General features: G+C 41.8%; 1 protein-coding gene across 1 annotated transcript; it reads left to right on the forward strand.

The window, feature by feature from the left end:
* Positions 1-1,126: 1,126 nt before the first annotated feature.
* Positions 1,127-19,207, forward strand: LOC139648469 (vesicle-associated membrane protein-associated protein B-like). The gene is made up of 6 exons (XM_071524603.1): positions 1,127-1,340; positions 6,977-7,129; positions 11,535-11,638; positions 13,950-14,030; positions 14,940-15,119; positions 16,454-19,207. The coding sequence occupies exons 1-6, from the start codon at positions 1,283-1,285 to the stop codon at positions 16,610-16,612; spliced, it is 735 nt and encodes a 244-aa protein (XP_071380704.1). The 5' UTR covers positions 1,127-1,282; the 3' UTR covers positions 16,613-19,207.
* Positions 19,208-19,743: the final 536 nt, after the last annotated feature.

Consider the following 19,743-nt stretch of genomic DNA (forward strand, 5'->3'; position numbering starts at 1 on the left):
GACAAATGTACTTATGTGTGTGTGTCCTGCATGCAGCCTGTGTGTATGTGTCTCTGTGTGAACAGTTTCTCGCTCTGTCCTGCGGTGGGCAGGTGGGGGATGTGTGTGTATTAACTTGCTCCTTGGGGATACAGTGACAATGTTGTTAGTAATTGGTTATGTTGCTCTGCTGGCAACCAGCCCCCTGGCTATATATATAAATATGACACTTGAGATATGTGTTTGACTGGGAGAGGGCTTCTCACTGCACTTTGAATAGTGCTGAGAGGGCAGAACATTGGTTAGACAACCTCTCAACACCAAGTTCATAGTCAGACACCCCCAGTAGGGTTGTATGTATATTCCAGTCCAGTGCATGAGCATTTTGCCTGCACGTTTGTTTTATTCTGATTAAGTGGGAGATATGAAAAATATGACAGTAAATTAAGATATCTTCACTAATTAAGGGCTTAGTTATCATGTTATATTCCTTGAGGTATCAATATTAGTGTGAGTGATTAATCAGAGTAGGAATTCATTAGTGTGAGTGCGCACTGGTGGGTTGCCTACATTACATCACAGTGTGAGAATACTATGGGAACTCATGGAAAATTGCAGAAGAGAAGTGGAAGTGTGAAAAGCCAACATTTGACAGGTGCCTAGCATCTAAAGCTATTAGCAAACTGGAATATAGTTCCCATTGCCTAACTTTGCAAATAAAGCCATGGAGCTGTTTTCCATCTAGAAGTGAAGTGTGGGAATATCATCCTACTCCATGCATCCGTGTTATTGCACAACTCATAAAGCAGCAATGGAGGAAGATTAATGATGCACCTTGGTGGCCCATGGCTGTATGCAGGTTTTCATTCCAACCATACACCACACCAGCTGATTTCACCAATTAGCACGCCTTCAACCAGAGAAGGGAGGAGTTACTGGTAAACTCAGCTGCTATAGTGTTTGGCTGAAAAGTAAATCTGCATATTCTTGGGACATCCATCCACCCTCGCTTGGTGGCCCTCACAGCCCCAGATGCACCCTTGGCATCATCACCCCGTCACCCTCCCCGCTGAGTGGCTATGCAGAGGCAGTGACGTCACCAGCCTCTCTCTCACTCCCTTCCTGCTGCATCACAACAGCCGTTAGTAGCTCGAGTAGCACCAGTGACCGGGGGGGCAGGATAACCACAGCTAATTATCATAAAGAAATAACTCCAGACGTTGCAGTATTCAACAACATCATAACAAGGGGTATCCTACAGAAACTGGTTGCATTGCGATAAGCCCACTTCAACTGTTGGGACATGGCCCGGCCAGAACAGGTTCTGCTCTTGGAGCCTCAGCACGAACTGAAATTCCGAGGTAAGAGGGGAGGGCCCGGCTTTGACGTGAAGGGGGGAGCTATTTCTGCCAGCAGGGTGGGGGTACAGGCCAGTGCTACCGTCATCAAGTCGGGGAGAAGCTGCAGTACGTACCCTGACAATATTGCCTTCGTTTGAAAAGAAGAAGCAGTGTATTAAAAGGACGACAGGTCAACTGCTAGCTCGGCAGCTAGCTAGTTAGCTGGATTAGCTTGCAATGGCTAAGCTAGCCAGGCCCTGTCAGACATATATGCTGCAGCAGCTGCCAGTAAGCAGTGTGCAAACGAAAGACATGAAAGTATATTTCTCAGTACAGTAGTCAATATATCAAATGCATGAATTACCTTACAAATAGCTAACCCTACAGTGCGCACAAGCTGCAACATCCTTAGCAGGTCTAGCTAGCTAACATCAGCTAGTTCTCTGATTGGCTGTCTCGCTCTGTTGGACAGCCAGCTGTCATTTAATAACATGACAGCTCCCAGGACTGAATAACTGGGCAACCTTTGCTTCTTAGTCTGTTTTACAGGTCACCATCATGACCACCATCGTCATCATTTAGGTTTTATAGTAGTTAATAGGTAGTGAAGCAGTTCGCTTACTATAAAACTGCAACATGTCACGTTGCATTAGGCCCAAATAACATTTCATATATGGTTATTATATAGATTTTATTCCTAATTTAAGTAACTGCAGCCAGGGGAAAGAAGAAAAATAATACTGAAGGACCTGCAGTTCATTCAATTCTATCATAAATCCATTTTACAAATGTGCAGCTTCAGTAAGGCTTTAGCTTGCTAACTTGTCTCTTGTCATTTACTGTGTCCCTCCAATATGGCAGTGTAATGGCATATTTCAATTTTATTCAGCGTAAATCAGTTGCTTTCAGTGTTAGTTGGGAGATGCCTATCTATGTGCTGTGGATGGTAATCAGGTGTCCAGAACTGTTGAGATAGGACCCACTGTGAGCCTGTAAGTTGCCACAGTGTTGTATCAATCAGACGTCTTAATGCATGCATGTTAACTGGACAGAAGAAAGTCTGTGCCTTGCTCAACCATACCTCGAATCACATGTGGCCAATTAGGCCTCAGCTAATGAGTAGGCATGCAGTGTGAAACTGCAGGGAATAGGCTATAGAGTAGGTCTGTCACTGGCAACTTGTTATACCTAGGCTGAGACCAGCTTTGGACCAAAGAATCTCAAAGATGAGGAAATGGATTGTTTTTTTCACCTTTCATTATTTTTTTTCTTTTTCACGGCTAATGTTGACTAATTTTTGCAAAACACACCCAGCTTCCCACTCTTGATCTGCTATTTATAAAACCATACCCTTGAAAGATCACAGCCTCAAATATCAGCCCTTCAGAATACTTTTTTAACTGCGTTTGTGGTTTCCGTGAGTTGGACCCTATCCCGAGGTACTTTAAGGAAGTTGTAGATCAGGTGTACAGTAGTCAGTGGCGTGAGTCCCTTTCATTGAAACCCCTTAGATGTTGAGCCAGGCTTGTGAGGGTCTGAATTTCCTCTCTGTCTTCGCTCAACAGGGAAAGGAAGTGTCAGTTGCTGTGGATGTTTTGGGAGGTGAAACCTTATCTAGAATCTGGAATATGTGCTAATTCTGAAGTAGCTCTATTCCACATTTCCATGCACAGTGTGCCTCTCCGTCCCTCAAATGGACAAATGCAAACTTTTTTTCCTTTCTATCCTAGCAACTGGAGTGTGCTGATGTGTTATTTCATTACATGAGTGACTTAAATCCTCAAAGATTTCCATGAATACCCCACCCTTAGATTATGTTGTCATTTTCTTGAGTATAACCAATCTTAGCCTAATTTACTCTTGAACACCCATTAATGAAATGTTTAATGCTTGTTTGGGTGCCAGGGGAACAGTTACTGTGTAGGCCCTAAATAGCTATGTTGTTGCTCAGTGTCAAGTAGCTTGACCTGCTTTAAACACATTTTGGATCTCACCAAAACGGGTTTCACAAAACCAGCACTGACCTGACTGAGTTGTGAGCTTTATAATACTAGCATAAGGTTACCGGTTGCCTTAAATGTTGCCTGCAAGATTCAAAGTTGGGGAGCAAATGCATAGTTCAGTATTAGTGTTTTTTCACTTGCCCGCTGAGGCAAGTGAAGGTGATTTTTAACGACTCTGTAAAACTCCAAAATACAAATTGGGCCGTATGAATTGATGCTTATTGTCTTCTTGTATGAGCCCTCATTACCAACTGATAGAAGCTTTTCTGTTAATGTAATCAGCAGTAATATGAAAAAAACATAAACCAGAGGGGAAATTCAATTGATTCTCTTTATTCTGGGACTTACATTACATTACATTGACCTGATATGGGGTTGTCAGCTATCTGCTTTGCCAACAGGATAGGTGCTGCCGGCTCACAACATAAGATATGAAAAAGATATGAAATATATGCCAATGCCAAATTTTGTGGTTCATTCACTCTCCCTTGGATTAAGATGCAAATGATTGTTCATCTGCAATAAGGCCTTAGGCGCACCCCCTTAAGTCCTTGAGGGGATTCCAAGAGATTCCAGCAAAATTTGCAATAAGTCTAATTTGCTGTCTGATCACATGCATAACTCTCCTTACTTTTATTTTCCCACATCTATGTTGTGATAGACCATTTTGGGTTTAACCACTACAAATTATTACAAATTATTGACATTGTCAAAATGTTCCTGACATGTGACAATATTCCTGACAATACATTGTCCATATATCTGTGTTTCCAGCCAAAAGTATAGCATGTCTGTTTGGCGGTGCTTGTCTTCCCCTGTCATATAGTTATGAATAGCAGGGCTAAGTGGAGTGATTTGACACAGCTTAGTGAAGAAAGAGACTTGCTGGTTGTTATGCCCTTGTCCACCCACGCCCCCTCCCACCCCCTCACCTCCTCCCTCATGTCCTCAATTTCTCCACTGTTACCTCAGATGTTAATCAAAGTTGAGCATTACCTTGACCGCCCTATAATTTCAAGACTAAAAGAGATTATTACAAAACAAATTGTATGTAGCTGGAGTCCACTGTGATTCAAGGCATTCCAAGAGGTTAAGAGATGAAAAAAAGGTGCCAAAATATAGACTAGCCTAGGTGTATGAAAAGGCATAGGCCTAGATCAGATTAAAAACCTACATTTATTGGAAAGTTAAAATTCAACAAATTTGTATAAGAACAGGGAAGAACAGAAGCAAAGGATAAAACAACGGTGCAATATCTTTGAGGATGAACGCAAAAAAGTCAGCGACCTAACTTTGTCCATAAAAAAGCTTTGATAATCTTATTGCTGCATCTGGATGGATAACCCACTTAAACTTAGTTCACCTCTTAGAGTTGGCACAGTGTTCTATTGCTGTGGCTTTTGTTATGAGGGTTTCAGCATTATTGACGAATCTGTGCTGCTCAGACGTTAATGCATCTGGCCCTCCAAAAGCCCCAGAGATGTGGTCTGCATCGACAATGCTAGCTGTAATTAGTTAAAGCCTAACTGCTTCAGCTGCTCTGCTTATAATGCCGGAGAACTAGAAGCTTGTGATGTATGGTTTTGTATGCGCACAGTTCACTGTTTTTGGTGAGCTGACAGAAAAAAACATTGGCTTCTCTTTTTAGTTTATAGTGGTCAGTGATCCAGGAAGTGATTCTACGAAGTGATTCTATCTTTTTTCTCATGGTTTAGCCTACTAAGCATCCTAACCATATAGGCCCACAATATGACACATGTCATGATGCATAGGCCATGATATGATTGGATTGTGATACTGACAGTATTCTGATTCTCAAGTCAACAGTGTGGGTTATTGAGACGTTGTAATGTTTTGGTTTCAACATGAGAAACGGAGAGATTTGAACTTATCTTGAGGGCAACATTCAGTCAAAATTCTTAAAAATCTTCACTAGTTGAATTGGCAGTAAAAGCAATGTTTATCCAAACCTCAGGTCAATTGAAGAAAATATGTGGCATTAGGCCTTAATTGTGGGCAGTTGTTTGGATTTGTTATAATTAAAGCCATGTCCAATTAGACTTTGACAGGGCAGTCTTAGCCTAAATGCATGTGCATGCATGTTGTCTCATATTTTTAAGCTTTGCCCACTGGTGTTTCAGTCTTTTCAGTTATCCGAACATTTCAGCGGTTTGAAAAGCCTCCATTGCTGCAGAGTTCAGATTGGCCAGGCTCTGCTGTATATAGAACAGTGCATTTTTTGGTAAAATCTCTGTTAAATGTTTAGCAATTTTGCCTATCACTATGCTGAAAATGTAAGATGGATGATGTCGCTCTATATTGGGACAGAAATTGTGCCAAAATATTAATGTTACAATTTATCATAATACAACCAATAATACAATTTTCCACACACCTACATTATGTTTAGTAGGCACTAGGCAGAAACCCTCAGTGGTTGAACTTTAAAGCCCCCAGTCTGCCTTTTTCTTGATAAGTCAGTATTAAGACATGATGTTGCAAATCTTGCCTACTTCTTTGATCTCATGTACAGAGCCCTGCCTGCCTGAGGGGTGATTTTTTTTTTTCTTTTTAGCTGTTGTCAGTGTTTTTTCTCAAACTGGTGCTTCTTCTGTAGCAGCTTATGATGGATTTGCATTTCGATGTCTTTTGATCAGTTGACTAAGAGACACTCATTTGCTTTGATTAGTACGTTGCTTTCTTGCTGCACAGTTCACAAGAGCTTTACAGCTCACACATGCTACGGGCTCAGTTTGTATGCCAGTGGCAGTTTCATGCTCAAGTCAGTGTACACTCATTTTTTCCAACCGTTTGACTTTCACAAAACTTGATTGATAAATGGTATTTTGTCATTTTTGATTGATACAACTGTATTTTTTTTGCCATTTAGTTTCTCTTATCCAGTTTAGTTTTGCCTTTGTTCTGATCTTCATTGTTTTTTATAAGCCCCTTGTTTTTTATCTCATGCACCAATCGATTTTTTTTCTCTCCTCTGTGTTTTATCATTGTGTTACATCACCTTGTTTTATTACTTCTATTCTGTGTATTATCACTGTGCAATTAAACTAAACTAGAATATTCCGACTAGTGATTTGTTAATTTCATCATGTCGGAAAGAAAATATGAAAGGCCAATATCTGATCTGTTATAATATTTTTAGCTTTACGTGTGTTTCATTTGAAAAGTTCTTAAAGGGAAACCAAACACAGAGACTACTTTTCAGACATCCACCGGTTAAAAAACCACGCTCTTGCAATGTGCTGCTGGCTGATCTTGGTTGCTATTGGCTGATCCATGACGAGCAAAAAAAACAGGTAACCTACATCACAGGTAACCAAGATCAGCCAATACCAGATTGCAATTCCAAAAGTATGCTTTTAACCAGTAGATGTCAGTCCCACCTGAAAAGAAGTCTGTTTTGTTTGCTGTTAACTCCAGGTTTTGTGTTCTTCTTTTGTTTTAGTTCAGTTGGAACTAAGTTTGCCTAGTCCTATATCTGGTGAGAATGTTTAATAACCGGAAGCTCCCATAAATCCCATTCAGAACACATTGTATAATTTTGAAAAAGCATATTTTGTCAAAGAGAAAATAAAGGTGTCTTCCTGAACTCCCGAAACCCAGACTAATTGCCCCCCTTGTCTCCCTTCTCCAAAGGTCCGTTCTCAGACGTGGTCACCACGACTCTCAAGCTCTCCAACCCTACAGACAGGAATGTGTGTTTCAAGGTGAAGACGACAGCGCCACGCCGGTACTGTGTCCGGCCAAACAGCGGTATCATCGATGCAGGCACCTCAATCAATGTCTCAGGTAAGGAATGATGGTACGAGGCAGGAGAGAGGCCATGTTAAAGTAGCCTGGGGTCTAGGGCTGGGTATCGCCACTGATTTCCCAAATCGATTCGATTCCGATTCACAAGGTTTCGATTAGATTTCCGATTTGATTCGATTCAATTCAATATCAATTCAGTTAGGGATATTTCACTTACAATACAATTTTGCTTGGATATGAAAGAGATTCTCAGAGAACTAATGCTGTAAATTGTACAAGGAACCCTCTAACCTGGTGCATTATTAAAAATATTAATTTTACATTAAGAATTGACCCCAAAGCAGTTACATTAATGTACTTTTTATTTAACATGACCAACACACTACAGCAACACAATATAGTGCAAGTTGTGCAACTCTACAGACTCTACAGGAATATATTGGGCATATATTAAAAGATCGATCTCGGGATTTTATGAATCGATATCGGATCATTCAAATGAAGATTGATTTGAATCAGAAAATCAATTTTTTAAACCCAGCTCTACTGGGGTCCCTAAATCCGGATCTCTGTGACTGTCTTTTATCTTGATTTAAAACAAGAGCATATCTGTGAGAATAACCATATTGGAAGGAAGTTAAGCCCGGTCATAACTTTTTCCTCCCGCAATGCAACCCATTCTCACCCCAGAATTCTAAAGGGTTTCCCTCTCTTTTTACATAAACACACACACACACACACACACACATACTACTTTTTGCCTATGGTGACCCCTGACATCCCGTTCCTCCTCCCCAGTATTCCCCCTTCCTCTCTCCCCGGTCCTTCTTCCTGGCAGGCCTCATCCCTAGCCGTACTCTTGGAGGGAGACAGGTACAGGCTAGTGTTTCCAGGCTACGCCACCACTGCCATTTACAGCCACAGACTCGTTTTACAACCTCCCGGATCTGGTATCACCTCCTGCACACTGTGTCACTGGGGACAGCGGTCAGTAGTGGGCGACAAATCAGTGCAGTCCAATCTGTTAGCCGCCATCATTTGTCACCCTCATTAGGCTGAGGAAGGTCGAAGGTTTGAGTCCCATAAGGATAGCAGTCTGTGTTGAGAATGTAGTCACTATCGATTAAAGGAGTTTTAACCTCTTTCTGTCCAACCTGTCTACAGGGAGAGCTCCGGCTTGCAAATTACTGTATAATCAAAGCAGCCGACTCAGTAGGATGACAAGGGGTCATAAGTTTGAGTCTCGCAGATGATTTGTGCATCGAAATTGCACACACTTTAAGTAACTTTAACGTAAAACCCAGGTTTATGCTAAATAGCATGGGTCCAAGAATACTGTATAGGAGCTGTAACCTCTTGCAGTCTATAGTCAGGTCTCTGGTCTCGAATTGTAAACAGAGCAGCACAAAAGCTACGTAGAACTTTACTTGTGTCGGAACAAACGAAAGGGAACGGCCTGCCACAGGATACCTACAAACTCCTGATGTGTCATTTGCTGGCTTAGCCAAGGATACACACACAGTGCTTTTGAAGCTAAACCCGAAACTTTATATGTTAAATGTTGCCCTCGCCACAGGAATGTTGCTGAGCTTGATTGGTGTTATGCAGTATTCAATGGAAAAATATGCGGCGTGAATGTCTCAAAATCCTTGTGTCAACAAATATTGATCTTCTTTTGGGAGTGTGTCAGACGTTCTTTATTGTCTCAAGAGGACCTGTTAAACTCTCGGGACATGTCAACATTCCTAGGGAAGCAAAATAACATTCTTTTGTTGCAATTATCTTCATTAGCTTGCCAGTCCAACAACCATACTTTCCACAGGGAATACATTTCCAGTGTGCCTGCTATTATGATAGCACAGGAAACTCATCATCAACAGATTCTCCTGTCACATGTGATAATTACCCAACATCTGGGTCCATATTCACAACACATTTCTGTCCACATGCCACACATGCTGGTTTATTCCAAAATTCGCAAGCCACTTTCACTATTTTACCCGCCAGCTAGATTCTTAGAACAGAATTGGATCATTAATGGTGGTTGATTCCTGCCAAAGTGTGATGGAGTAAGTGCTGGTGACCCTGGAATAGGTTTCCTAGTCTATAGTCAGTTTTTTCCTGCTGAATTATATTGAATAAGATGGACCCAGGAGAGCACAATCAGGAGTCTGAGATCAGCTTTGCTACCCTGAGAAGCCTGAATATAAAGGAGTTTTATGAGTATAACTTGTAGGTCCTGGTGAGTTTTCCCTGCAGGCCTGTATCTCGGAAACCCCAAAATTTTAGCTTCTTTCCCACTCCCACCCTATATTGTCTCGGTAGGTTTGCTGATCTCTGACCAGATTTTCCTTATGAATAATAATGAACAAGGCAGACAGGGAGGGCTTGAGGATAAGCTCCCTTCCTCTGAAAAGGTTTGTGAATAGGTTACTGTTATAGCGAGTCTTGCCTTGGCCCAATGCGATTTCCCCGTAGGTGCCTTAATGCCCATTAGTAGAATTATTCTCCCTCTGCCTGGTCATTGTGAATGGAATGGAACCATTGGTAGACCACTATAAGCACTTAAAGATAAATATTTAATTAATTCTGTTGTGAACATCTTTTCTCGCGGGACGTAATAAATTAGTGACAGGAAAGGAAAATTCTCTTAACCTCCCTACCGCGCCCGTCTAAATGTTCCATTCATCAACAACAAGCAGGCAGGCGAACATGCAGATTACCATCCTGCTTGACCATGTTGACTGCAATTAGCCTCTGTGAGTTTTATGAATGATCGCCCAGTGTGAAGTAAGAATACTAAATTATGCCATCAGTGGAAGAAGCTTTTTGTCAAGGCCTGTTTAAAGTGTGTAGATCAAAGACGATTTAACTCATTTTTTTCCCCCTACGGAGGGTATATTTTTTTCCATCTGACTGAGGCTTTGGTTTTGGACCCTTTTATGTTATTCAGTGTTCCTCAAAGAACTTACATGCTTTCCTGCCTCCATTCTCCAGTATTGTCCCCTCGGACCCAAGGTGGATGGCCGTGCAAATTGGGCCTGACTGAAACAGGACGTTCTCAATCTGTTCCCGCCGTCTGGTTCTGGTTTGCAATATTGAACTGCCCTGATTGCTGTAATGGCGCACTACAACTCTGAGGTTTTCCACTCTGGGGAGAATTGGCATGTGCCATATATGAGAACCGTCCTGGTAGCCACATCTGAGAACACCAACACTGGCTTTGAAATTAAGAGGTCATTTGTTTCTAATGAAAGCCAAAGAATCACGCATGCATTGCACACAGAGTTGGCATTGATGTCAAAATTTGCCTTTGAATTCCAGCCTTGCTCCTTTTTAAAAACAGTAATGAAGGGAGAATAAGATCACCCATCAATAGCCATTTTCATCCCCTCTGGACTCCCAGCCCCTTTAACTTAGACGCTGACATAAGAAAGTGATCATTTTAAATCATCGTTACAGCTGTAAAATACCTTTTCAGTCATTGGAATGACATCAAATAACACACCACTGACTGAGAGGACTGATGTGGTGACGGGTTAAAGTAGTATTCCAACCCCACACCTGCTTTTTGTTAGAGCGATATGTAATGTTAAGATGAAAAACAACAGGGTTGGAAGCTGTTAGAAAGATTACCCCCCGGGGTATTTGTAGATCCATCAGTGTTTCGCTGTCATGGTAACACGAACATGGAAATAAATCATCTCCACCATTTTTCCGAGCAGCAGGGGCGAGTAAAATCCTTGAAGCTGCTGAGGCCCTAGTTTACTGTTTGACAAATATATGGGTATTTGATACTCACTAATTCCTCTTTAATCCAAGGAGTTGAACTGGAACACTTGAGTTAAGAAAGGGAAAGAGATGGAAAGTTGCTGACGAAGTGAACTAAGGGCCTAGTCGCCGGCATTCCATAAGTGTTCGTATTTGGGAAGGCAGATTTTATTGCTTTGCTTCACCCACAAATCAAATTGTGTTTCTGCTTGTCTGCTGTGATTTGGATGATGCTAACAAGATATCCATCTGACACATCCTCCTTAGGATCTTTATAATCATTTCCGAGGGTTGAGGACGAGAAGTGAGGGTGAGATTTAAAAAAAGGAAAATAAAACTGAGAGAGCCCTACCAAAAAAGTCACTGCAATATTCCTATATGGACTTGTGTCTGTGATACTCAATAGTGAGTTTATTGTGGCCTTATCATGCTTAATGGTATTTCTTTTTTTAATCTCCTATAGTATCACTATAGTATCCTTGCAGGGACATACAGTTTTGCTGTGATATTTGTGTAATATCCTTTGAAAATGTTTTTTTCTCAAAGGCATGATTAAAAAAAAAATACAGGGTGATGGAAAACATTGTGAAATTATCGCCTTAGGTTTTAAGAATGTATATTTTCCTTATATTTTCCTTCCTACACTGACAATGACTGTCTTTTTGTATTTCAGTTATGCTGCAGCCTTTTGACTACGACCCCAATGAGAAGAGCAAACACAAGTTCATGGTTCAGTCCCTGCTGGCGCCACCTGACATGACTGACATGGAGGGAGTGGTGAGTGTACTCCATCTTCTTCAAATTATTTTCCACCACCAACATGGTTCAGCCATTTTCATAAAATACCTTGCATTAATACACACAGACAGAACAGTCTCTCACACAAGCACACGCTCAGATGAACCCCACTCTTGCTAAGATAGAAAATACACCCTGAATTTTACTGTGAGGAAGAGGCGGTCGATTAGCAACTCACAGCCTGGATGAGGGCCTGTGTCGCAGTGCTGACACAAAGCAATAAAGAACACAATGAGCACGGTTTAGTCATAACAGTGTGTGTGGTCTCCGTCTCACTGCTGCTATCATTGGCCAGTGTACCGTCGTAAATTATCGTTAACATGCTGACAAGTGTCTTGAGAATTCGGTGTGATATTGTGACACACACACACACACACACACACACAACTTGAGCAATGGTTAGACAAGAGACACTGTGCAGAGGCAGAGCCTGAAACCCAGTGGGCTATTGTGCAAGCCCATATTTGTGACAGAGGTTAGAGAAACAGTGAGAGGTGGGATCGTAGGAAGAGTGCAACAGAAGGAACTTGTCCTCCTGGTGGTAAATCTCCGCTGTTGTTTCCCCCCTTTCACAACAGACGTGGAGTCGGAGAACAATGGACAGAGCTGATCTCCCTGGTAATAGAGCAGCCCTGACGAAAATGTAAAAAATGCAAGTTGACTAAGAACACGGCCTTATTTACACACAGCCTGCAGGATTGTTTGCAAAGGGAGAGTGGGAGAGTTACGCACATTTATACTATCAACACCTGCCAGCTGCAGAGTGCTACCACAGTAGCGCCACTGAACAGTGCCACGTTTGCCACGATCCCAGCTGGTACAGGATTCGAATTGGCAACCTTGGAATCACCAGCCTGTTCCTCTAACCTCCAGGCTGCTGCCGCCCCATTTGAACCACAGGAGGCGTGCCCGATTCAACTTTGACCCCTTGAGCAGCCTTAAAGGTGCTAACATCTTCTGAATGATAAGATAAATCAAGCAATCTTAATGCTTTCCCCCCTTTTTGATGGTTATATTGAAAACAAATAGTTCATACTGCATACTGTATGCGTTCTAGAAACAATCATTATGTAAAGTTCATCTTTCAATATCTAGAAATCATAGAGAACCTAGTATTAAAAAGTATTATTTTGTCAACCAAGGACTCAAGTTGCCTAATATCCTTTAAAAAGTACCATAAGTAGTCCTAGTAGTAGTAGTAGTAGTACCATAAGTTCTAATGTAGTGCTATCAGTCATTTTGTAGGAATAGGTATCATTTTTATTGTCAGTATCTCAGTATTTCATTTTGAAACAAAACTCTTCAAATGTGTTCAGCCACTGTTTTCTCCTTGTCAACAGTAGATTTCTACCTGCTGGGCAGGGATTCTTTGCGTTGTAGTGGACTGGACAGGTTCGGCTTAGGGATGGGACAATAACTGGTGTTACTCTATATCGCAGTAAAAAAAAGCAATAACGGTTATGACATCGCAACGCAATTTTATTACCGTGACCACCATGATGGTCACGGTAATAAAATGCGTGGCGACTTGTTGGGAGGCTGAATAACAAGCTCAAACACACAGCACAGCCACAGCTCTCTCTCCTGTCAGCATTGATGTTTTATTTTATTTAACGTGCATCCAGGCCAGTAGCAGTTTTACTTTTATTTAAGATGCTGTTTTGTGAGTTTTTATGTGTTGTTTAAAACTATCCTTACAGTTTTTATAAGCTAAACCAGCATTTGCAATTTTGTTTTTTAAGAAAAAAGTCAAATATTTTACACAGAGTTCTACAGTCTTACATTAAAACGTGTTTTCATCTTATTAATAATTATCAGGGTAATCAATCAATCAATAATCAATCAATAATTTTGGCCAAGATAATCGTACTATGAGATTTTCATGTCGGCACAGGCCTAGTTTCCTTTTGTCCCTGGTTTTCCTGCTCAGTGATCTGAGGATGAGACCGCTGTAGTGCAGCTTCAAACTCAGCAGGAGGGTTTTCTGAGCTTTCCTCCTGTAATGTAGGCTACCATAATCCTGATGCCAACCACTTCCTTTCACTCTGTTTTTCCTCCACACAGTCCTTCTCCTTGCCTTCTTATGTCTTTATTTCTTAATATACTTTACAGCACCTTATGTGCTTTATCAACATGACACCTAGATAGATAGACACTATAACAATATTTCTGTTGTTTTGGTTTTGGATTTGCTCGCACCGTTGCAGTGTTCTGCGTGGGCTTGTCTGAATACAAAAATAATGTGTCGGTACTCAAAATCAAAATTTAATTTGGTTCTCTGTGTCTCCAGTGGAAGGAGGCCAAACCAGAGGAGCTGATGGACTCCAAGCTGAGGTGTGTTTTTGAGCTGCCAGCGGAGAATGAGAAAACGGTAAGCACGTGCTCTTCCTCCCCTCCTCTCTCCGCCTCCCTCCTTTTTGTTCCTTGTTGTCTCTTCCTTTTTTCTATCTCCCAACACCTCACGTCTTTACTGCTCTGCTGCGCACGTCTCTCCCTCTATCCTTCTATCACTCTAGTCCCCTGTCTGTTCTGTCTGTCCTGTCTCTCTCGATCTTCTTCTCTCCTCTCCTTTCTCTCACTAACTTTCTCTCTTTCTCTCTCTGTCTTGTCTTGCCCGTCTCTCTCAATCTCCCTCTCCCTTCTCACCTCTTTCTCCGTCCTGTCCTCCTTTCCTCCAGTCCCTGCTCTCTCCCCCCTGGCTGCAGTCTCAGCCCTTCGATGGGCTGCTCTCTCTCTCTCTCTCTCTCTCTCTCTCTCTCTCTCTCTCTCTCTCTCTCTCTCTCTCTCTCTCTCTCTCTCTCTCTCTCTCTCTCTCTCTCTCTCTCCACTCTCACAAGCAGGTTGTTATTGTTGTGATTCTTCTCCAAACCACACACAGCTGTAGAGACATTATCTCCTCCTGATATGAGCGGAGTCTACAGGCTTCGTGAACACCAGGAGGGAAAACGGCCTGTTGTTGTTGTTTTCAATTCGTTATGAGCTATAAGATACAGTACATACACATGGCTCCCAGTCTGCACAATGCACCAACGTTAGACAGAGATACTGCTGATAAGAACCAGCTTGATCCACTTATGAAGGGCACCCCTGGGTGGACTCCAGCATAAACATAGAGATAGGAGGCTGGAGATTGTATTTCTGTGTGTGTGTGAGAGTGTGTGTGTGTGTGCGCATACGTACAGGCTAGCCAGGCCTTCGGTCAGGATCGCCGAGTTTATCAGCATTTTTATCAACAGTCCACTCATCCATTATAACTCGGCCCTCTCTAACCCGCCAACAGCATGACATGGAGTCCAACAAGATGATGTCGTCCAGCCTGCTGAAGTCGGAGTCCTCCACGCTGTCTATGAAGTCCATGAGCTCCACCCTCGATGACGGGGAGGTGAAGAAGATCATGGAGGAGTGTAAGAGGCTGCAGATGGAGGCTCAGAGGCTACGGGAAGAAAACAAACAGATCAGGGTGAGTGAGATCACTCAAGGGCCAGAGGTGGTTCTTTCTTTTTTTTAAATTTACTGGATTTTCCAAGTTAATAATGGTCAATAAAGTGTTTCACAAGTATCGTTCAAAAATAGTTGTATATAGTATAAATGGACCATAAAATAAGTACAATGAAATGAGTAACAAAAACAAATGGAGAACAAAAACAAATTTTATGTATATTACTTGGTCACATTTACAGATCTAATACAAATAGGGGAGGAACTAGATACAAGTCATACATCATTACAGCAATGGCCAATCAGTATCATTTAAGATGCAACTTGTAACACATGGTTCAACCACTCAGCCCAGCTTAAGACTTAAATCAGGAATGGACGGGAAATGCAATTCTTCTTCTTACACAAAGAAAAGCCCCCACATCTTATCAAATTTAGCAGATTACATCACTGCAAAGTAATTTTTGCGTTTCATGATTATATTTTGCATTGAGTCATATTTGTAATCAAGATAAGCTAATTAAATGGAAGGTTGAGTCACACAAAGTAGGGCTTACAAATGATGTTGTGGTGTCCCCCTCCCCCTTGCTGCCTTGATTTGAATAGAGACAGTAAGCTTAAGATTGAGGTTTGGGGTAAGTGTAACCGCTGAAATCCATAATCAGTGGCAGACCCTTGGGTCCGAAGCTCATAAGGCAATTTTACCCATCAATGAGTATGCCATCAATCACAACAATCATTGAAGTAGGGTTTAAAATTGTACTTTTAAAGGGTTGGTTGGCGATGAGTCACACGCATATACACAAACATATGCACATACTCAAACACACACACACACATGCACATCACAGACAGCCAAGTGAGAGCCCCCCCACCCCAACACCACCACCACCACCTCCTCTTTAAGTTCTTGCCAGAGGCAGAACGACTGTTGGCCGCTCCTGTGGCTGAGATTAAACTAACAGAGAGCCCCCCCACCCGCTGCTGGGAAATGAAGTGTGTGAAAGCCTGGCGCCTTTTGCAGTCTTGAGGGGATTGGGTCAGATGGAGATTTAAGCATATCCCATTTCTTTGAATTAATGAATGACTGCTGCCTTATCTTACTGACTGATTGATAAACTGACCATCTCTTTTCCCCCTTGTTCTCCTCATCTTTTGTGTCTATCTGTCTCTCTTTTTTTCCCTTTCTATATTTCACTGTCTCATCGCTGCCATCCCTCTTTCTCTCCCCACACTCACTTCTTTCCTTTCATCCTCCCCCCCCCCACACACTTCTTTCTTTTACCCTCCTCCCCCCCCTTTGATCCTTACCCTTCTCCCACCATTTTTCCGCCCCCCCTCTCCTCCGCAACTCAGGAGGATGATGGTCTGCGGATGAGGAAGAGTAACGTGATGTCGTCTCAGCACTCCTCCTCAGTCGGCGCGGTGAAAGAGGAGGGGTTGAGCGCCCGCATGGTGGCCCTCATCGCGCTCTACTTTGTGATGGGCGTCATCGTGGGCTACTTGGTCTGGTAGAGCGCAGTGCAGTTCGGTCGGCAGCAGCATGCTTTTGGGGGATGAAACAAACACGGGATCTGGGCTTTTGGATCAGAAATGCCATATCAGCTGGGTGGGGGGGTGGTACTAGTTTTGATTAAGTCTCATTTATGTAAAAATTTCAAAGGAAATGTATGAGAAAAAAGAAAAATGATACATCATCTTATGAATAAACCAACTGTTACAGGTCTTGCCTCTACGTAATCATTACATAATCGTTCTGGCCCTCTTCCCGAAGTTTCATGTATACAGATGACCAGTTCTGGGGGTGGGGGTGGGGGGGCAATGGAAACATGATTTAATGCTAGTGATTCAGACCAATGGATTTTCTAACGCCGGTGAGGTAGTGGTGGTGCGATTGAGTCAGTTTGCATTGTGTGAATGTCATTTTAGCGTAGCGTATTTTCTTTTTCTAAATGATGGAGGCCAGAGCCTACGTATATGTATACGTAATCCCCCTGCTGTACAGTATATCCAGGTTTGCCGTGTTCCTTCCAGCTAAACCCCCTTTAAGGAAGGGATTTACCAGAGAGACGATCCAGAGAGGCGGTAGGGGTTACACACAGGGCTATTGTCAATCAAACTGACTCCTCCAATCAGAGGCTTTGTATAGACCGGCTTGTCTTTGATTGGAGAACGATCTTGATCAATATGTCAGACACAATACCATAGGTATATTCTTCCGTCTTTTCCTTTCTCAAGTAACCCACACTACCTTATTACCTTCCCCGGTCGCTCAAAGCTCACCGGTTCCCCAGTTGGCAGAGGAGATGCTTGATTGCATGCGTCCACAGCGAGTGTTGGATTTGGACTTTTGAATCTTAATTTAATTGCTTTTTATCATTGAGTGATAATAATACGTCTTTTTGGCTATAGGTTTGCACAACTCAATTTTCTGTTTTGTTTTTTTTTCTTTCATGTTTTGTTTTGTTGCATTTTTATGATTTTAACGATTTTTTGTTTTTAGAATTAAAGCATCTAAGAATATTGCAGCTAACTACAATGAGCTCCAGATTGGTAGGATCGGATCATTTATGTTCTCTGGATGTAAGCCTTGCCTTGTGACCTGTTTGGGCAAGTTATTCTCGGGCCAAGAAGGAGGTATATATAGAGTTATATAGCGAGAGAGTATGAATGGACAGAAGGTGCATGTAGAGGCGACTGGTTGTGTGTTTCCCTGACATCAGCTATACCAAGGTGCGATACTGCTGGGTTTTTTTTTTGTCATATTTTCAACTTCAAGTATTTTCCCACTGAGCCATACATTTGTTGACATTCTGTTATGTTAGGGCAAATGTATGTCTGAGATCATTTGAGTGTTTCAAGCTGCCCTGTTCCAGCTCTCCATGTAACTACTGTCTATGAGCTTGCTCTTTTTCACTCCACTGCAGGCCTGTGTACAGTTTTGGTGTTTGTTTTGCATTTTATCAGTTGATTATCAATGTAATATCCTCACTGCATTTGAAGTTGTGTTCATTTTAATGCACTAAGTTGAAAGCAAGCGAGGGAAAAGAAGCATACAACCTAGATATATCCTTAAGGGACCATATGATGACATTGTACTGTTTTAGAGCCAATGGGTATTTTTTTTTTTGTCAAAAAAAGAAAAAAAAGACATGCTCTTAAATTGTTTCATCTCACAATTTGCATACTGAGGAAAAGCTTTTCTTTTCCTCATTATGCAAATTGTGAGATGAAACAATTTAAGAATGCTGTTGAAAGTTTGGAGCTGGGGAGTGTAATTCTACTTTGCATTATTGGAGTGAAAGAGAGGAGTTGGGCATATTGTATCCTACTGTATCTACGTGTGATGAGTGAAGTGTTGAGAGAGGGAGGAGTGTATTCACCTTTGTTAAACTGAAAGAAGGAAACAAATGTAATCCACTGTATCTACATGTGTGGTGGAGTGGAGGAGGATGGATTGGAGAGAGAGATTGAGAGAGAAAAATTAGAAGTGTGTATTTCTACTGTATCTCTGTAAAGTTGTTGGGTTGAGGATGACTTGCTGCTTAGAGGGAGGGCAGAGCAGACCTGAGCTACAGTCCCATCTTGGGTTGTGATCAGACCTGGGTCAAATAGTACTTAAAAATAATTCTTAGCATTTATTTTACCCTGCTTGGAGTGCCAGGTGGGTGGGGTTTGCGGCATAGGGCCATACAATGAGAATCAGAAAGGTTTAGAAGATGACAGGAAAGTATTTCAAAGTATTTAATGAACCTTTCTGTGATTTGAGAATGTATTTTACCAGAGTCTGAATTGTGCTGATGCAGTAAACCCCACCAATTTGGTTCTCCAAGTGGGATTAAACAAACACAAATAATTATCTGTAAATACTAATCGATCGAGGCCTGATTGTAAACACTACACTGACCTATCCTGGAGTCTCTGACCATCACCGTGATCAATGTAAGCAGTCGGGCAACTGTTTTGTATGTATATAAATAAATAAATAAGTCTATCTGAGAAGAAGATTAATATTCCTAGTCAAGTAGTCTCTCTGGTGTATAAAAACAACCCAACCTGGTTGGACTATGTAGCATCTTAATAAATTAAATGAATAAAGCCTCTACCTAACTCCGTGTGAAGTAATTTCCTGTTTGTTAATGAGATGCACACAGGCTCTCATCCAAAGACACACCTTTAAACATACCAGATCACACACTGTTTTTCTGTTCACTCCATCAGAAACACCCGTTCTGGCCAACAGGTTTTGTCTATTACATTAGCTTGTCAGAAGGCAGAGCTGATTTGTGATGTGTTTGGTATTTGTCAGCCTTATTACAATCTCCAGGGGACAACAATGTAAGAGCAGCACTCTCCCTGTCACAACATAACAACCACTGGCTGTTAAGAGACACAAAACTGCAATTACCACTCTCATCACAACCAGAGACACGCCGCAACTGAGACCCAAAGCCATATTGGCTTGTTACTTCTTTCCCGTTTGCTTGATTTGGCAGTAGCACTATTTGCAGTGGGATAAAAGTGTTAAAATATATAGCCAGCAGGTAATTAATTGCCCCTTGGATTTTACATCTGCAGTTGTGGTGTTGAATAAAATCATGTTGATTCATCCAGTGTTATTGTATTAGTAACAACCAGACAGTGTT

The sequence above is a fragment of the Centroberyx affinis genome, unplaced genomic scaffold, assembly GCF_046629955.1.
Source record: "Centroberyx affinis isolate AG114_WGS23_722 - 3 ecotype Tasmania unplaced genomic scaffold, CSIRO-AGI_Caff_v1 ptg001206l_1, whole genome shotgun sequence".
Taxonomy (NCBI): Eukaryota; Metazoa; Chordata; class Actinopteri; order Beryciformes; family Berycidae; genus Centroberyx; species Centroberyx affinis.

Bases quoted from the DNA above. Each gene is read 5' to 3' on its own strand.
- LOC139648469 (XM_071524603.1), top strand. From the start codon at position 1,283: ATGGCCCGGCCAGAACAGGTTCTGCTCTTGGAGCCTCAGCACGAACTG. The intron at 1,341-6,976 runs GTAAGAGGGGAG...CCTTCTCCAAAG, and splicing joins GCACGAACTGAAATTCCGAG to GTCCGTTCTCAGACGTGGTC. The intron at 7,130-11,534 runs GTAAGGAATGAT...TTTGTATTTCAG, and splicing joins CACCTCAATCAATGTCTCAG to TTATGCTGCAGCCTTTTGAC.